This window comes from Pleurodeles waltl, chromosome 3_1 (genome assembly GCF_031143425.1).
Source record: "Pleurodeles waltl isolate 20211129_DDA chromosome 3_1, aPleWal1.hap1.20221129, whole genome shotgun sequence".
Classification (NCBI taxonomy): Eukaryota; Metazoa; Chordata; class Amphibia; order Caudata; family Salamandridae; genus Pleurodeles; species Pleurodeles waltl.
The window spans coordinates 835871010-835889453 of NC_090440.1; the positions used below are offsets into that span (position 1 = coordinate 835871010).

Consider the following 18444-nt stretch of genomic DNA (forward strand, 5'->3'; position numbering starts at 1 on the left):
GGCGTTTCCTCAAATTCAGGCTGCAAGACTCCAGCAGGAATCCTCTGCATCTGGACCCTCTAGGAACTCTACAAACTGCAACAAAGAAGCAAAGACACCTTCTGCAACATTGTATCTTCAGCTCCTACCAGCAACTGCAACTGTTTCCAGGTCGTGCATCCTCTGAGGACTGCCTATCCTCAGCCTGCACCAGAAACACAAAGGAATCTCTCTTGAAGTAAAGGAGTCACTTCCCTGCTTCAGCAGGCACCCCTCTGCAGTGACGACTGGTGGCATGGGCCTCCTCTCCTTATGTAGTGTGTAGATCCAGCAACACGAGTGGTGGACTGAAGTTATCCCGAGGGTCCTAAGGTTCAGCTGTCCAACTTTGGTGGAGCTAAGAGTTTGCCTCCCCACACAAGACAGTACCCCCGTGCACCACGTGATTTGCAGTTGCCAAGGCTTGTGTGCAATCTTCCACAAAGTTCTTCATGCACAGCACAGCTCCGGCCCCCAGCACTCCTTCCTGTGATGCACAGCTTCCTGAGTGGTTCTCCGGCGGCGTAATATCCCTTTGTGCTGTGCTGTGTGGGCCTCCATTTGCACCTTTTTGTCCCCTGTGGGACTCCTGTGAACACTGCCTGGTCTTCTGAGGGCTCTCTGAGTTACTGAGAGCCCCCTCTGTCTCCGCCTCCCGGGTAGAGAACACCAGGTCCCTCCTGGTAAGGGGCAGCATCATTTTCCACGAACCGCAAGCTTTGCATGTGCCAAGGCTTGTTGGTGGAATCCAGCGACGCAAACCAGACTGCAATCGTCCATCCGGCGTGGGACATCTTCTGCACCAACCAGGAACCCACATCTGTTTTCATGGGTACATAACTTATTTTGCCTTCTCACCCGTGGGTCTTCTTTTGCACCCTCATCTGGGTTAGCAGGGGCTCCTGTTCTCCCTGGACTCTTCAGTGTTTCTTGGACTTCAGGTCCAGGAATCCATTGTTGGTGTCTTGCAGTTCCTTCTGGTTCTTACATAATCTTCTATCATGACTTCTTTTGTGTTCTAGGAAACTTACTGTGATTTACTCATATTTTCCTGGGCTCTGGGGTGGGTTCTTTAACTTACCAGTGGTGTTTTCTTACACTCCCAGTGACCCTCTACACACTACACTTGCCTAAGTGGGAAACCAACTTTCTCATTCCACTATTTTAGTATATGGTTTGTGTTCTCCCTAGGCCGATTGCAACCTATTGTGATTTTCACTATTTGCACTGTTTTCTAACTGTTTTTACAGCTACTTCTGCATTCTAGTGTATATACTGTGTATATTACTTACCTCTTAAGGGAGTATAGTCTTGAAGGTATTTTTGGCATTGTGTCACTAAAAATAAAGTGCCTTTATTTTTGTAACTCTGAATATTTTCTTTCATGTGTGTTAGTACTGTGTGACTACATTGGTATTGCAAGAGCTTTGCATGTCTCCTAGATAAGCCTTGGCTGCTCAGCTAAAGCTACCCCTAGACTACCTAGCTTCTAGACACTGACTACATTTCACTAATAAGGGATAAGTGGACCTGGTATAAGGTGTAAGTACTTTTGGTACCCACTACAAACCAGGCCAGCCTCCTACATTCATTAAACAGCGCACCTCTTTAAATAATTTTGTGGAAGCCCGACGCTTGGTAAGGGTCATATCCTAACATAATCCAACTTGGATAGAATTGAAAGGGAAGGCAGACAGGGAGGACAGACAATGGGTACTTGATCCCTAGTACCGCAAAAACGATGAGATCTTGACATGCTTGCATCAAAATACTTACTATTACCTCATGAGGAAATAGCTGACTTGGTGCTCACACTCTGGGGAGCCTATAAAACAGTGGTAAAAGATCAGACACTGTCCCTGATATTGGGGGGGGGGAAAAACATTCAAGACAACTAGAAGAGCTAAAAAGGGAAATTCAGGAGCTGGAAAGTCTCTTTATCCAGCTAGGAGATGCCCAATTTAAACACCGGCTGGCCCTCAAAGAATGTCAACACAGAAACATAGTGAAAGATAGTGTTAAGGAAGACTTCTTAGCCTCGCAGCACTGCTTATGTGACATAGGCCATAAATTGGGGGAACTGCTGGCCTAGCTCGATCACAGAGGTTGACTTAACACGTGGGTCCTCATGATCAAAGATAATAGTGGATACCTATCAGAGGGAACTCGAAAATAGTAAACAAATTTGCAAGGCATTACGCTTAGATTTTCATGCCCTTGACCACCAAGTCCATGGCAGAGTCTGCTGCCCAGCTACAGGGCATACAACCACCTGACTATCCACAAAAGACAGACAAGAGATGGAGGCAGAAATGAAGCCAGGTGAAATATCTGCCGCAATTAGAGATTTACAGCCCAGGAGAGCTATGGGGCCTAACAGACTCCCCATGGAATGGTGCAAACATCTGTCTACAATGCTATCATCACACCTACTATGCTCATATACATTAGATGAAAGAAGGAGGCCAGCTTCCAGCTGACCAAAAATTGGCCACCATAGTGGTTATACCAATGGTTGGCAAACCCCCGATGAATTTACCTCATATAGTCTCATTGCTAAACACAGAAATCAAAATATTGGCCAAGGTACTGGTGACTAGACTGAAGAAGGTGATCACATTCCTAATACACCCTGATCAGGCAGCCTTTATGCCTAACAGGAGTACGAGGTTCAATCTACGACGACTATTTGGAGTCATGAATAGAGTACGGGACAAACAGTTGTGATGTCATTGGTCACCACAATGGTGAATGCTGTAATGGAATTATATGTTTACTGTGCTAGACAGATTGGGCTTTGGTCCCCACTTTATACAATGGATAAGACTTTTATATAGTCACCAGCAGCCCAGGGTCAAAGTTAATGACACATACTCTGATGCTTTTGAGCTGCAAAGAAGAACTAGACAAGATTGCCGGCTGTCACCAATGATACTTGCCCTGGAACCCCTTGTGGCGGGGATTAGACAGGATCCACTGGTTAGGGGGATATACTATGAAGGAGGATGGGAGGACCAAATATCATTATATGTTGATTACATACTCCTCTATGTGACAGACCCCGAGCTAACCACTAACAGGTTTCTGCAGATTCTGTGCAACCTGTGAAAATATGCTATATACAGTATAAACTGGGGTAAATCCATAATATATCCTCTGATGGGAGACATGCCAGTGCTTCCCCCTGACTGCAAGATGCCTATAGTGAGGGAGTATACATAACTGCAAATTTACATAACTAGGACTCAAATAACTTTCTAACACGTAACTTCTCAATTGTTTCAAACGAGAAGAGGCTACCCCACATCAATTTATGGGATAGTGCCCTTGAGTGACCTGCCCCTCCCATACCAGGACAATGGTATCTCTTTGGCAGGAGGCCATGTCATATTTGGGCTGTAAAGGAAAGTTCACCAAAGAAACACTTCTATGGGAATCTTACCAGCTAGCAGTCATGGGAAACCCTAAGGGTGTTGCCCAGTGGGACATAATTGGAATCTTGAAACTTGGTGAGCTATGAGAGGTGGGAAATTATCCCCCTTGAGAAACTGAAGGGGGACTAACAATTGGCCAAAATTAAGACCTACCACTTCCTTCAGGTCAAACATGCACTACTATTACACACTCCTATAGCAAAGGAGATTCCAGACTCCATGCCACTAGAGGAGGGAATACTAGCAGAGCCGCTAACCAAAGGGGCTATTTCCTTCCTATGCAGGAATATTGTAAATAACTCTCTGTGTTGTCTCCTCATGCTAAAAGGAGGCCTGGGAGGTCAACCGGGGAACAACTGAGGAAGGAGAGTAAAACAACACATTGTGGGGCTCTTGGGTCATAGTAATATGATCAGGGTTACTCCTAGTGCAAATACGCATACTGCTTATGGCATATTACTCAAGGTCTACCCTACTAAAAATAGAGAGCACATCCACTAAAAAAGTGCCTGCAAGATTACAACTAAGTGGGATCCTTCTACAGTATTGTTAGTCCTGTCAGCCTTAGGCTGGTCTTCCCTAAAACTTATTGCCATACTCCATTTTTGCTGATCTAATTTTTGTTGGTCTTAGGACTCTGTTCACTTTACCACTGCTACCCAGTGCTAAAGTACATGTGCTCCACCTTTAAACACGGTAAAATTGACTTACACCAAATTGGCACATTTAATTTACTTATATGTCCCTAGTAAAGTAGTACTACATGTACCCTGGCAACTTAATTAGCTCTTTAAACATGTTTCAGGTGTTTCATTGCAGCATGTGTGTGTGGTTTAAACTGACATTTCGACCTGGCAAAATAAACCTTTGCCAGTCCTCAACGTTCCTTTTAATACATAAAAGTCACCATTAGGCTAAGTCCTAAACAGCCCATAGGGCAGGGTGCAGTGTGGGTAAAACGCTGGACATGTACTTTTAACTTTTACATGTCCTGGTAGTGAAAAACTCTTACATTTGTTATTCACTAATGCAAGGCCTACCTCACCCATAGGATAACATTGGGTTACTTCATTACATTTACTAAGTGCTAACTTTCAATTGGGAACAAGTGGGAATGTCACGTTTGGTGTCTAAAGAATTGTAATTCTAAAGTTAGATTTTTAGTCACAGTACTGAGAATGCCACTTTTAGAAAATTGGCATTTTGTTGTCCATACCATTTGGTGCTTGCAGGCTACATACTAAGTCACATGACTAGGTGTAGCTAGCAGTTGGACTTTTTGTACTGCTCCCAGTCAGTGAGAAAAAGCACCATATATATTGGCATGATGGGCCATATCTGACTTGATGAGGGGGAGGAGGTGCCACCTACCACATTTCACACCCACAAAGGTTTTGACATGAGTCTTTTGTGACCCTAGACAAGTTGGGGGCAGGGGACGGAGGCAGGAAATTCCAAATTCCTCTGGGGGTGGACATTTCCAGAACCTTCTCCTACTTCAAAGTGGGCACCAGCTATAAATAATGGACCATTAGACCTAACGTTTCAGTACAGCTCTGGACCTGTGGAAGACTCAGAAGGACTGCCGTGCTGCTCTGCAAGAAGGACTGCCGCTCTGTTGCCCTCTTGCCCTGATGGCCTGCTGCCTGAGTGAGAAGGTCTGGACCTGTATCTTGAACCCAGGATCACCAGAGTAACTCCAAGGGTTAGTTGGCTGGCCAAATGATCAGAGTCTCAGGAACAGAAAAGGCTACAGCCACCTTGAACCCAGCATGTGGACTCTGTCTGCTATGAGTCCTATCCCCTAAATGGAGAACCTCCACTGCACGGCGCATCATCAAAGTTTGATTTCACAAAGTTTCATAACTAGGATTTAAGGTACTTTGTTTAGCAGGCCTAACTTGGTCCATGTATCTGGCCAGCATTCCATCATGGGCAGCCTGAACATGTGACTTTGTCACGACCAGATAACCACAGTTGACTCGGTGCTTCAAGGCACTGTTTTCATCTAAATTGTAAAACTGCATTTGTCTGGAACTACTATTTGGATTTTGTTGTTTTGATATCAAATATTTTATCTTACCAATTTTTCAAAATTGGTTTGGGATTTTTCATTTCATTACTGTTGTTAATGCTGTATACTTTACACATTGACTCTTAGTTAAGCCTGACTGCTTTGTGCCAATCAACTAGTAAAGCACAGGTTAATTTGGTATTTGTTTTTGACTTCACCCTGACAGCAATTGTGGTTGTTGCTGGAGTAGGGTTTCACCCCCCCCCTCAACCAGTAACCCAATTTCCAACACACATCAACTGGAGCCTCCGGATGTACAAGCATACCAGCGATCAATAGTGGGATGCATGACACGAATGCTGGGGATGTGCATAGAGGTCTCTCCAAAATGGACCCTGCTCAAAACTGTGAGCGAGAAGTTGACCAGGACATACCAAAATATTTGGATCACACTTGACCTTGTAGTGGCAAAACTGAAACTATTACCTGTAAATGGGAGGTTAAAAGGGGTCCCTCCACCTGAAGAATGGAGCAATGACATGGACTGGGGCATGTTGGCAGAAAAGATGATATATGATGTCAGGGCCTGCCTCAAGAAATGGAATAAAATATGGACAGCATCTGAGGCAAAGACTGAAGGACTTCTTGAATACATACCAACACTTTTTGGAAGGATTAGGCTCACCATTGGTGGTGAGTCATTGGGATGCTAGGGAAGAACAGAGGATAACTCGTCTCGACCGGTACATGACTTGATATGCTACTCGGTCAGTATTAATCAGTTGACTGTGTAATACTGTTGGGCTTGCAATTCCAAAAATGCCAATAAAAAAAAAAAAAAAACTTTGAATGGGGCAGAAGCGAGAGACCAGGCAGACCACATGGTTACATGTCTGTCATTGTAACACTGGTACAAGTAGTGCATTCCCTAAAGTTTTCATTGTGCAATGCTTTTCCACTTGCTACCTATTATACAGAATATCTAAGTTATGCTACTTTTGAGAGACCCAGGCTTAGTTTGACAGCGGACTTGGGTTTCATAAGCATTGTGTTTCCAAACTGCACTAGTTTTACTCACCCACTTTGTTAAAAACTGTGAGGAAAAATCATTAACTATCAATTGCATGAAAACCATGGGGATGACTCTGCGGCCCTCCTCCAGTCTTTAGCGGAAACTAGCCATTAACCACATACCACTTGAAGTTACTAAGCACTTCGACTATTCGGTGTGCGGTTTTCAGAGAATTTAACCTGGGACTGCCAAGTTTGGAAGGCAGCCATAGTCCTTAAGCAAGCGGTGGGGGCAATATTGAAGTTTAAGTATAAGGCTGGAGCAAGAAATATTAGTATAATTCTGGAAATATGTACCCGTAAAGCGGTGGCTGCAGCGCTCTACAGAGCAGAGCTATGGGGATAAGCTAATACTAGTGCACTGCAGATAGCTGAAAACAACTTTTTGGGAACTTTACTGGGGCTAGGGCTGGGTACTCCCCTGAAGGCCCTCTTTGCAGAGCTAATTCTGGTGCCGATATCAGAGTTAGCAGCTCTAAGGCTAATATTATATTTTGAGAGGTTAGTTCACAATCCCAGAGTGGTAGTGTATTTGGAAACCCTTGAAGAGGTCACTGCAGGTGGTGGACCAGGGGCGCTCCTGGGAAACCTATGTCAAAGACACCATAGGTGACCTCCGACTAGATGCTTTCTGGGTGGATCCGGGTAGAGTTAATCAGGGCACTGTATGTCAGTTATAAGGACGATATTGGGAATTTAACAAGATGGTGATTTCCCAGGAATTTAGACCTGATTTGATTACAAGCTATTACTTTACTTATGTCGATATGCCAGCCCCCCTAGATTACCTGTATCTGCTGTATCCTGAATTGAAGAGGTCTGTATACACTAAATATAGGTTGGGTGTGTTGCCCCTAAGAGGTTACTTGGTCCGCACTCGTAGGTTGGCGGCAGGACTTGAGTGCTGTGACTGCACTCCTGGGGAGGTAGACAATGTGGTCCACTTCATCCTGTTTTGTAAGAAATTTGATGTGGCGAGGTGCAGGTGACTCCGCCCTCTTTTCAAGTCTAGTGGAGCAAATTGCACTAAAAATGCACTAGCACTTTGTACAACACAACTCGATAGCCTCACATATATGGGCTGCTTGGCCCCAGCTGAGGGAGCTGCCAACTAAAATAGGGCTGACCGATCCACAAGCTCCACAATGCCCTAGTTGCTGTCTGTAAGATACAAGGCCTTTCCCTGCATAAATGAGGCTCATTCATCACCTCTTTTAAAACCACGAGGCACCAAAATCACTGCTGCTAACACTACCCAGTATTAGCACTTGCACTTTTTTTTCCTGAGACCCCGAGTGACTCGCAATTTCCGAGTCGCAAAACCATATGCAGAAAGGTGTCTCAGACACCTTCTGCGAGTCGCTATGGCGACTCTGGGCACTCACGGGGATGGAGGCCTGCTGGGAACAGCAGACCTCCATGTCCGTGACTGCTTTTAAATAAAGCAGTTTTTTTTTTCCAAGTGTAGCCCGTTTTCCTTAAAGGAAAACGAGCTGCACTTAGAAAAAAAAAACGAAACCTTTAGTTTCTGATTTTTTCAGGGCAGGTAGTGGTCCCTTGGACCACTGCCTGCTCTGAAAAAATATTTTTGGGTCCACTCACAAAGGGGAAGGGGTCCCATGGGGACCCCTTCCAGTTTGCAAGTGGGTTACCATCCACTTCAAGTGGATGGTAACTGTGACTCCATTTGCGACCGTGACCACTGCGACTCGCAAATAGGAAGGGAACACCCCTTCCTATTAGCGAGTCGGAAATCCATTTTGCGAGTCGATTCTGACTCGCAAAATGCATTTCTGCATAGCAAACACACGTTTGCGACTCGCAAATGGCGATTTTCGCCGTTTGCAACTCGCAAACAGGTTGCTACATCTGGCCCTAAGTTCTATTGTTGTGTGCATCGCTTTTTATATATTGTAAAGCTTGCAGCTGAAACAATTAAATAAATTAAGACACTAGTTTTAAGAAGCAAGACATAATGATGCAATGCTTACACAAGGGCTAGTGTATTTCCTCTTCATAGACACCAACCCAGAGAAAGTCTGCACAAGGCATATGTTAAAGCACCAAGGATCCTGTTTCATAATAGGCTATGTGGTCAAAGTGAAGTGCCTTATAATGAATCTCGCAAGAAACTTGAAATCAGTACAGCTTAAGGCGAGCCTTTGAGGACTTTGATATGTTCTGAAATTCATGCCAAGTCATGCTCCAATACTCTAAACACCTTGGAGCTTTTAAATAGCTGACTAGAGGAGACCAGCCTAGAAAGTATTAGAATAGTTCAATCAAGAATTGATGGTGGCATTAATAACACAAGCTTCTAAGTGGCATGGAATAAAAAGAAGGTTTTGTAGATGTTGTGGGAAGTAGTAACTTGGCCTTACATTCCTGTTTATCTTTCCCAGAAACTTTAATTAGCTCACCTTAGCCCCGATTAAGAGTAGCACAGAACTGGCAGGGTGCAAACTCCACACCACCAATTACCAGTACTGCACAGGAACAACCCACCAGTACTGTGCAATTATGAGTTAAAGCACAAGGAATGGGGGATTACTTTGCAGAACAGGAAATAATAGATGGTATTCTGCAGGGTACCCCCTATTCTATGGTGTTTAACACACGTTTAGCACCTGCTCCTTGCAGGAGCTAAACATGTGCAGAGGGCTGAGTTAAAAGTGTACGGTGAGACACAGTTGGAGGGAAATGGTAAGGAGGGTGAAGGAAGGAGTGAAGAATTTTGGCCGTCAGGCAGGTTAGCACATAATGCTACCCATGGGGCTTGGTTGAGGTTTGGGCAGTTTTCATAGTAGGTATCTTACAAGGGTTCCAGTCTGCAATGCAGGTTTTTCTCACTGTCGTCTATCTGCTGTACTTTTCAGCCAGTACAATCCAACCAGGATTCAGTTTTGTGGTAGTTACACATAGAGATGTCTGCAGTAATTACATTAACAAATTGAGCTGTCGTAACATAAAGGAATACATTTCCCACCAAACACTTGCATTTATTTTTCGTTTAAAGTGTGTGAATTGTATTATATATGCACAAAATATTTGCAGAATATTTTGTTCACTTTTAGCCACCTCTCTAACTTTGCTCCCATTGCATTCTGGATCACAGTTTTATACTTTATTTGTAAGCCTGTCATTGAGGCCCATCTGCAGTGCAGCCCACAACAAATCAGCTAAAGAACTGTGACTGTCCAGGAAGCTGCAGCAGCCTGGACTATGGCACATGACAAGGATCGGGGGTGTGGTGTCGGGTGGCTGAAGACCTTTTACCCAACTGGGCGTTATGCACCTGCTGCCTCCACGCCATCCAACAACTATCCGAAAAATCTCCCCTGCTTCTCTTCTAAAAGCCAGGACAGTGTATCTTTAACTCACCCACAACTTTCCTACAAGTAATCAAAGAAACTGATCACTATTGGACCTTTGCTAACTTAGATAGCTTTCACAAATTTCCACAAAAGTCCACATCAACTGCCCTCTAACGGCATCATTCCTCTATCCTCATTGTTTTAACCATTCACCAATTTAAAAAATAAAGAGCACAATCACTATGTGTAGCATACAGCACTCTCTGGTACTAACTAGACAGTTCTATCATGTGGCCTGGAGCGCTTCTACTTTAGCTGAGCATCACTGACAGTAGACATTATCAGAGAATTTGTTCTTTACCAGCCTGTTAGACTTGGTATTCTTAAGGTGGTCTTACCCCAGACCTTTTGCTTTTCACCTCCTGTTTTTCGCTGTATCTTTTTGTTTGCCATGCACATGCACTTTGCCACTGCTAACCAGTGCTAAAGTGCATGTGCTTCTCTTCTAAACATGGTAACAATGGTGAATCAACAACTGGCATATTTAATTTACTTGTAAGTCCCTTGTAATGTGGTACACAATATACCCAGAGCCTGTATATTAAATGATACTTGTGGGCCTGCAGCACTGTTTGTGCCATCCACTTAAGTAGCCCTGTAAACATGTCTCAGGACAGCCACTGCAGAGCCTGTGTGTGCAGTTTCACTGCCAAATCAACTTGGCATTTACAACCTCTTGCCAAGCCTTAAACTCCTCTTTTATTACATGTAGATCACCCTAAGGGATGCCCTAAGTAGCCATAAGGCAGGGTGCTATGTACGCAAAAGGCAGAACATGTACTTTTACGTTTTACATGTCCTGGTAATGAAAAACTCCTGAAGTTATTTTTTCTTTACTGTGAGGCTTACTCCTCTCATAGGCTAGCATTGGGAATTCCCTAATATGTTTTTGAGCTGTAATTCCTGATGAGCAGCTGCATCATCGGATTCCCAATCAACATAGCTTGACGACGACTCCCGGCACGACTCAGCGCTGGCCCCCCCTTTGCACGGTTCAATGCAGTGGATTCTCAACGTCGACCAAAACTCCTTCCATGGTACTTTGTTAGCTGGACCAGTCTGGGTCCTGTAGCCAGCCTACCCTCCATTGCGGTCGGACCGAACTTTGGATTTGCACCGGTCCCTTGTACATTTGAGTAACCTTTTGAGCGCTAGTGGCTTCTAAGCAATATTTCACATTTAATTTTTCAAAATTCATATCTCAACTTCTATTTATTGTAGTTTTGTCATTTTGGTCATGTTCTACTCAGATAAATATTAGCTATTTTTCGGAACTGGTGTGGAGTACTTTTGTTGTGTTTTCATTGTGTTACTGTGTGTGTGTGTGTGAGTTTCACAAATACTTTACACATTGTCTCTTAAGTTAAATCTGTCTGCTCTGTGCCAGGCTACCAAAGGGTGAGCACAGATTAATTTAGGGTGTGTAGCTGACCTACCCTGACTAGGATCGTGGTCCCTACTTGAACTTGGTGCAAACCTCTGCCGACCAGAGACCCAATTTTTAACACAGTCCTTCAACTTCCGTAGTGAAATGCTGAGAAAGTCTAATACATAAAATTTCAGAAGCAGAACAATGAGAACAAGTGGGAACGGTAGAAAGTAAAGTTATATAAGCTGCCCTGCATAATACCTGCCAGGAATACCTATAGGGGACACACACACACACACACACACACACAGCCATTGAAGTCAGCTGCAGAGTGCTAGATATATCTTGAAATTCCACATGTTCTGACTTACCACACAATACAAATCATTGTCCATGGTTTTCGAAAAACTAGCGGAGGTTGGTTTTTGACAAAAGGTTATACTTCTTAACCTTGATTATGAGAATAGTTTGTGGAAAAGGCAATATCACACAATAGGGTATTAGACACTGACCCTTGTTTATATAGATTTCACCAAAGGAAGTTACAAATAATGTTTGTGAAAGAGGATAATCATCTGTGATCTCTACAGTACTCACCTGTTTGTTAATTGTGAGATAACGATCTCTTAATTTTGAATGAAAATCTACATGACAAGCAACGGTGCTAATATAAAATGCCTAATTTGGCATTAAATTAAATAATCAAACGCCAGTAAGAATAGCCCTCCTTCTGTAACTGGAATATGTCAAATATTTTGTATTCTTTGAGTATAAATTGAATCACATATTTTATTACATGCCTTTGTTGAAGATTTTTTCTCGTGTTGAAGCGCAAGTAACATGAAAGTATGGTGTTATTTTATTTTCTTGCATTTTAATTGATGATTTCATCCAGTTTGTTTACCTGATTTTTTTCAGACCTAACACTGGTATCATTTGAAGTGGCGGATCGACCGAATTTCTTTCTGCATGTCGGATTGGACAGTCAACTTGCAATTTCTAAATGGCAAAAGAGTGAAGACTTTCAAAACCGATCCACCTTTATTATCCACAAAAACACTTGGATTGCCAGATATAAATCTTTTGAGTCCTTTTACAAGCTGGGATATTTTGTGCGCATTTCAGCCTCCTCTGTATACCTCGCAAAATACCGTCATTCTGATGCTTTCAGACTCTCTACTCTGTTCAAATTTGTAGGTACGTTTCTCTTTTGAAATGTTATTAGTCACACGTCTTTTCATCATGTAGCAAAAATGCCTGTGATCTAAATATACCACCAAGAAGGAAAACAGTTCTATTACTCGCAGAAGGACTATCCTAGCAAAAATAATGCTGTTTCTGTAGCTTGCTTTACAGTTTCTTTTAGTCTCAGCAGAATTCACTGCAGCATTGGTTTGTTTATTGACCTTTCTTTATTGGTCTGTATAGCCGATGCAAGGTTGTGCTGTGCACAATGTTCCAGAGCATACTAGAGCTAACTTGCGTGTGATGTCAACACTGGAATGCTGGAGCTGGTACTGAGGTAAAAGATTCGGTTGAATATGAGATATGGAGGGACAGCATGTAATAGTCAGGACGTGGCAAGCAAAGGGTTGGAGGTCAGTTAACTACGCCTGTCTGTCAGCTAATCCTGATAAGACTTGTTTACTGGTAGGGTGAGAGGCAACTTATATCTAAGAGTTCCCCGAGGATCTCTATTAGGCTACTCATGATAGAGATCCGATGCTCCCAAGACCACACATGGATTTCAGAAAATCATCCTCCTTTCTTCAGTAGAAACGTTGTTGAATAAGAGTAGGTCATTGACATAAATAGAATTTGAGTAGCACTGGAGCAACATCGGGCCTGCTTTAGAGTTCAGCGGAAGGGTTACTTTCTCACAAACGTGACGAATATCCCTTCCACTGTATATCAAAATCCACTCTATATATTGCACGGCTGACAGGATATCTGCCACGTTTGGGACAGAGTAACCTGTCTGCCAAACTCTAAATCATGCCCATAGTTGTTTGCGTTTTGTTTATCAGAGTGGAGCAGATGATGATCACCTGAGATTAACAGCACGGTGATTGATGAGTAATGTACAGGACATGCACCTTGTAACACTGGTCTACAGGTAAAACCCAAGACAGGACAAAAGAAAGTCAAAGTGGGAGCAGAGCGGAGTCAACAGTTTTATACATCCACCATAAGAGTGACCACAATCCCAAAGTAAATTAATTTAATGCCTTGTATTATGGGCCTGATTTAAAGTTTGGCGGATGGGTAACTACATCACAAACATGCTCGATATCCCATCAGCCGTATTACGATTACCGTAGGATATATTAGGATTGTAGTCCGGCAGACGGGCTATCCGTCACATTTGGGACGGAATAACCTGTCCACCAAACTCTAAATCAGGCCCTATGTTTCTATCAGAAAAATGTGGTGTGCAACTAATTCTAAATGAACTGCATTGCTTGAGATCATACCTGGATAAGTTGTCATTCATGTTAGTAGCGTACCTTTAATATTATTTGATGTGCTTTCTACAAATGGGTTAGATGTACGTGAAACAAAGAAGAAATGTTTATAATGTTTTAGGTCACGCAGAGTCTACTACCTGTTTATTTTAGCTGTAAGTTACAGTTAAGTAAAAGAGAGAATTTTTAACACTCAGAAACAATGATGATGAGAGTTGTTTGTCAAATAGGGTACGAATCACCTAGGCTTTATAGGCTGTGCAAAGATGTTTGTGCCAGTCTTGAGCAGACTGGATATTTTAGATCTAAAGAAGAGCTTAATTTGTGAAAAAAATAAGTGCTGGGCCCCCAGTCAGGAGGCCACTGCAGTTTGCACCAGCCCATTGCTCCTAAGAGTGCTGCCTTTGACAGAACCAACACAGATACTATCCATACAACCCTACAAGTGTGACAATTCAGAATATTCCATGCCCTCAAAGATGTAGGAATGGCTTGGAAGGCAGGTACTCGCCATTTGAAGTATATTGTATTAATAACCAACTGTTGTTGTGCTCGTTTATATATGAGACAAACAGTGCCACCATGTGGCAGACTGTCACAAGCACCGGTGTTGACAATTAAGTGCCAGTGCCGAGCACCAGAAACCACTGTCTCAAATTAAGCACTGATCTAAAGTATGATTTTTTTAATTGGGAAAAGTGGAGGTATCATAATGATCGAAACTTACATTTTCATCTTCTGTAATGATTAGCATATTATTCAGTGGTGGCCCGTCCTTTAGGGCGGAGGGGCCATGCCCCCCACCTTTTGCCCCTCATGAAGAGTGTCTGTCAGGCAGAACAAAGGTCAGCCTGACAGACACTCCCCATGTTCAGCTCAGGCAGCCAGGAGCAGACATGCGCGATTTGTGCACACTCCTGGCTGCCTGAGCTGAACTTTGCTGGGCTTAGGAGGTCACAGCTACTATGGGCGTGACCTCCTCGGCTCAGCAAAGGTGCCTCGAGGCCCTCCCCTGGGTGATGAGGAAAGCGTCACCAATTGACACTCTCCCTGGGCGCTTCAGGTTTAAGCCCTGAAGTGCCCAGGGCGAGTGTCAATCAGTGACACTTTGTCAGAGAGTGGGTTGGGGTCAGCAGTCTCACTGACCCCATCCCACTCTGTGACGAGGCTGGGACTGCTGCCTTCCCTCATTGGCTTACACCCTTAGTAGCACAGGGGCGGGCGGTGCAGAGTGCCAACACATTGTTGGGTGCCCAATGTTATTCACTGGAGGAGATCACTTTCAGAAACTGGCTGCAGGCTCTGGCCAGGAGGCCGGGTGAGTGCAACTCACAGCTGACCAGGTAAGTAGCAATGCCGGGGGCATAGAGACACGGACCGACAGCCCAGCTTCCCAAGGCCCAGGAGCTCCGAGTGCAAGGGTGTCTTTTGGCATCAGAAACAGCTTACTGAGCAGGTCCTGGTCAAGGGGAGTACTTGGATTTAGGCTGCAGGTGTTGCTGTGGAGTCTGGCAGGGGTCAGACCACTGTGGACTCTCATTCAGAAGCACTGGGGAACCGTCACTGGACTGGTGGGCCACCTGCACTCGGGCTGGGGGCGCCAGGTGCAGAGGTGGTTCCAAGCTGCGTTTTCGCACTTTTTCAGGCACACTTCTTCTTTGAAGATGCTTTCTTTTGGAAAAGTCCACTGTCCACAGGAGTTCTTGTTCTTTATCGAAGGAAAGCAGCCCTCCCAAGGCTTTGGCGGTCACTGAGCTGCAGGACAGTCATCTTCTGGGTGCAAGTTCTTTGAAGGCTGCAGACAGGCTGAAGAGGTCGGGCCAATTCAGTTGGTGTCTTCAGTATTCTCTGCTGGAGCGACTTCTGTGTTGTAAGGCTCTTTTTAGGTCAACACTAATCTGATTCTAGGGTTCAGAGGTGCCACCTAAATATTGAATTTAGAGGTGTTAACCCTATTGGCCTAATTCCTTACATGCAAGATGGAGGATTTCAAATAGTACTGTCCACCTCAGGTTGTCCACCCTAGGGGTGGGACTGGCATGAAGTGGGCACACCTCCTAATTTACTAAATTGACCTGCCACTCCTGCTGTCAAAATTGGGGTCAGGAACTGGGGGTCAGCCTTCTCTACATTTGGAGAGGCCTGGGTCACATTTCAAAGGCAGCAAGGCCTTTGAAGCTCCCCACCCTTGGATGCCCATCCTGCCTGGGAGAGGGCACACCTCTGCCCAGAGCAGGCTTTTGCTCAGAGCCTTCGAGAGCATTGGCTCTCACCTTTGGGGCCCAGAACTCTAAGGTTGATGTACTGGTTCTGAGTAGCTGGTGCCCATGCTAGGAATTGGCAGGTTTTCAGGGGGCACCTCTAGGGTGGCCTCTAAGTGAATGTATTAATATATTCATCACTGGATTCAGTGAAAGTTTATTAACACAAAATGTTTGATATCAAACATCCCTATTGTCAGTGAAGCCATCATGTAACTGGGAAACTCATAATGACAAGTGTCCAGCACATGTACTTAAAATGGCTTCACTGTTCACTTACCATGTCTAGAAATCGACAGTGACAAAGCAGGGGCATAGCTGCTCTTGCAGCTATGCCCTCACATGTAATATAATGCACCTTGCCTTTAGGGCTGGAAGGTCTGCTAGAGAGTTTTCTTACATATATTGCATGCAGTGTACAGGGGGCAGACCACACAGGCTGAGTGCCATGTCATGTTTTCATTTTAGTTCTGCATCAAGAAAAGCAGCCTGCAAAAGCAGCACTGTGTGCACTAAGTGAGGGTGTCCCAGAGGGTGGCACAGTTCGTGCTGCATGCCTCAGGGGCCTTCCGTTAGTACCCCATGCCTTACGTGCCTGGGGTACCATTGACTAGGGACTTATGGTGGTAACTAAAGGTTTGTCAATTGGGAAAAACGACTGTGCAGTTTTACGGCAAGAGATCTGGCACTGGGGACCTGTTTAGCAGGGGCTCAGTGCACTTTCAGTCACAATTGCACTAGAAACCAAGACAAAAGTAGGGGGTTGACCATGTTAAACGGGGCACATTCCTACATTTGTTAAAATCGATAGTACTTATTACTCTGTGAACATTACCATTGCTAACCAGTGCTAAAATGCTTGTGCTCATTCTCTAAACCATGGCAAAATTGGCTTACTCCTAATTGGCATTTAATTTAGTTATAAGTCCCTAGTAGAGTGGTATGCCATAAATCAGGGCCAGTAAATTGAATGATATTACTGGGCATGCAGTACTTATCGTGCAACCCACCTAAGTAGCCCCTTAAAACATACCTTTGGTCTGACATTTTATCCTGAACGCAATTTTAAACTGCCAATCAACTTGGCAAATAACTCCCTTTCCAAGCCTGAACCCCCCCCCCTTTTATTACGTATAAGTGGCTCCTAAGGTAGGCTCTAAGTAGCCCCTAGTGCAGGGTACATTGTAAATAAAATGTTGGATATATCCTTTCAAGTTTTAAATGTCCTGGCAGTGGAAAAAATCATAAATTCACTTTTCGCTACTGTGAGGCTGGCCTCTCCAATAGGATAACATTGGGTTATTTTAATACACTTAATGAGTGCTAACATTTGATTGTGAGTCAGTAAGGACTTTGGGGGTTATTCTAACTTTGGAGGAGGTGTTAATCCGTCCCAAAAGTGACGGAAAAGTGACGGATTTACCACCAGCCGTATTACGAGTCCATTATATCCTATGGAACTCGTAATACGGCTGGTGGTATATCCGTCACTTTACCGTCACTTTTGGGACGGATTAACACTCCTCCAAAGTTAGAATAACCCCCAAAATGTTTGGTGTTTGAGGAACTGTAATTTAAAATCTCCTTCAGTGGTAAAGTCAGATTTTAAGTTACAATTTTGAAAAAGCAACTTTTTGGAAGGTGGCATTTTCCTGCTCCAGCTATTTGGTGCCTGTAGTCTGTTCCTGGGTCACAAGACTGAGTGTAGTTTGCAGTCGGACTTTGTTTATTCCTTCCAGACAGCCACACAATAAAGTGTGCCTGGATGGGCCATCACTGGCAGAGGGCAGAGCTGGGCACAGTCCCACGTGCGAATCAATAGGCTGTGCCCTTTCTTCACACAAACAACATATCACCACTTCATTGTTCATGTAGCCAGCCTGAAGCTAGGGCAGGAAATCCAGGAAAGGCCAAGCACTTCAAATGGAGTTCTTTAAAAACCTTTCCTACTTCAAAGAACGTACCAGGCATAAAAGTAGGACCCACTCTTCAGTTCACTTTCTGGACCTGTAGAAGGACTCTCAGAGGACTGCCTGCTGCTGTGGCTTGCTGTGTACTTCAGAAGATTGCTTTGCTGCACTTGGAAGGACTGTTTTGCTGCCCGAAGCCTGCATTGACCCCTCAGAGGCCTGCGCTGCTGCTTGAGCAATGTTCCACTTCTCGAACCCAAGACTGCAAGGCCTAGAAGGCTGGCCTCCTGATCAAATCCTCAGAGCTAGAAAAGGCTTAATCTATTTTGAACCTGCACCTGGCCCCAGCCTAAGAGAGTCCCAGCCATCCAAAGGGTGCCTTAACATTCCTGGACCCTTGTGAGTAGTGATAAATGTGCCCGGATAGTCAAAATACTAAACTTGGGACATAGATATTTTTGGCTAAAAACTGCTCTGAGAACTGAGAGGAGAACGGGACTGAACTGTTTGCCTATCTACCCATGGTGC

General features: G+C 44.2%; 1 protein-coding gene across 1 annotated transcript in view; it reads left to right on the forward strand.

Moving 5' to 3' along the window:
* Nucleotides 1-18444, forward strand: part of OTOG (otogelin) — a 956473-nt gene that overhangs the window by 547043 nt on the left and 390986 nt on the right. Inside the window, exon 32 of the mRNA XM_069221482.1 lies at nt 12199-12477. Within this exon, the coding sequence (XP_069077583.1) occupies nt 12199-12477 (279 nt within the window). The remainder of the gene's footprint in view (nt 1-12198; nt 12478-18444) is intronic.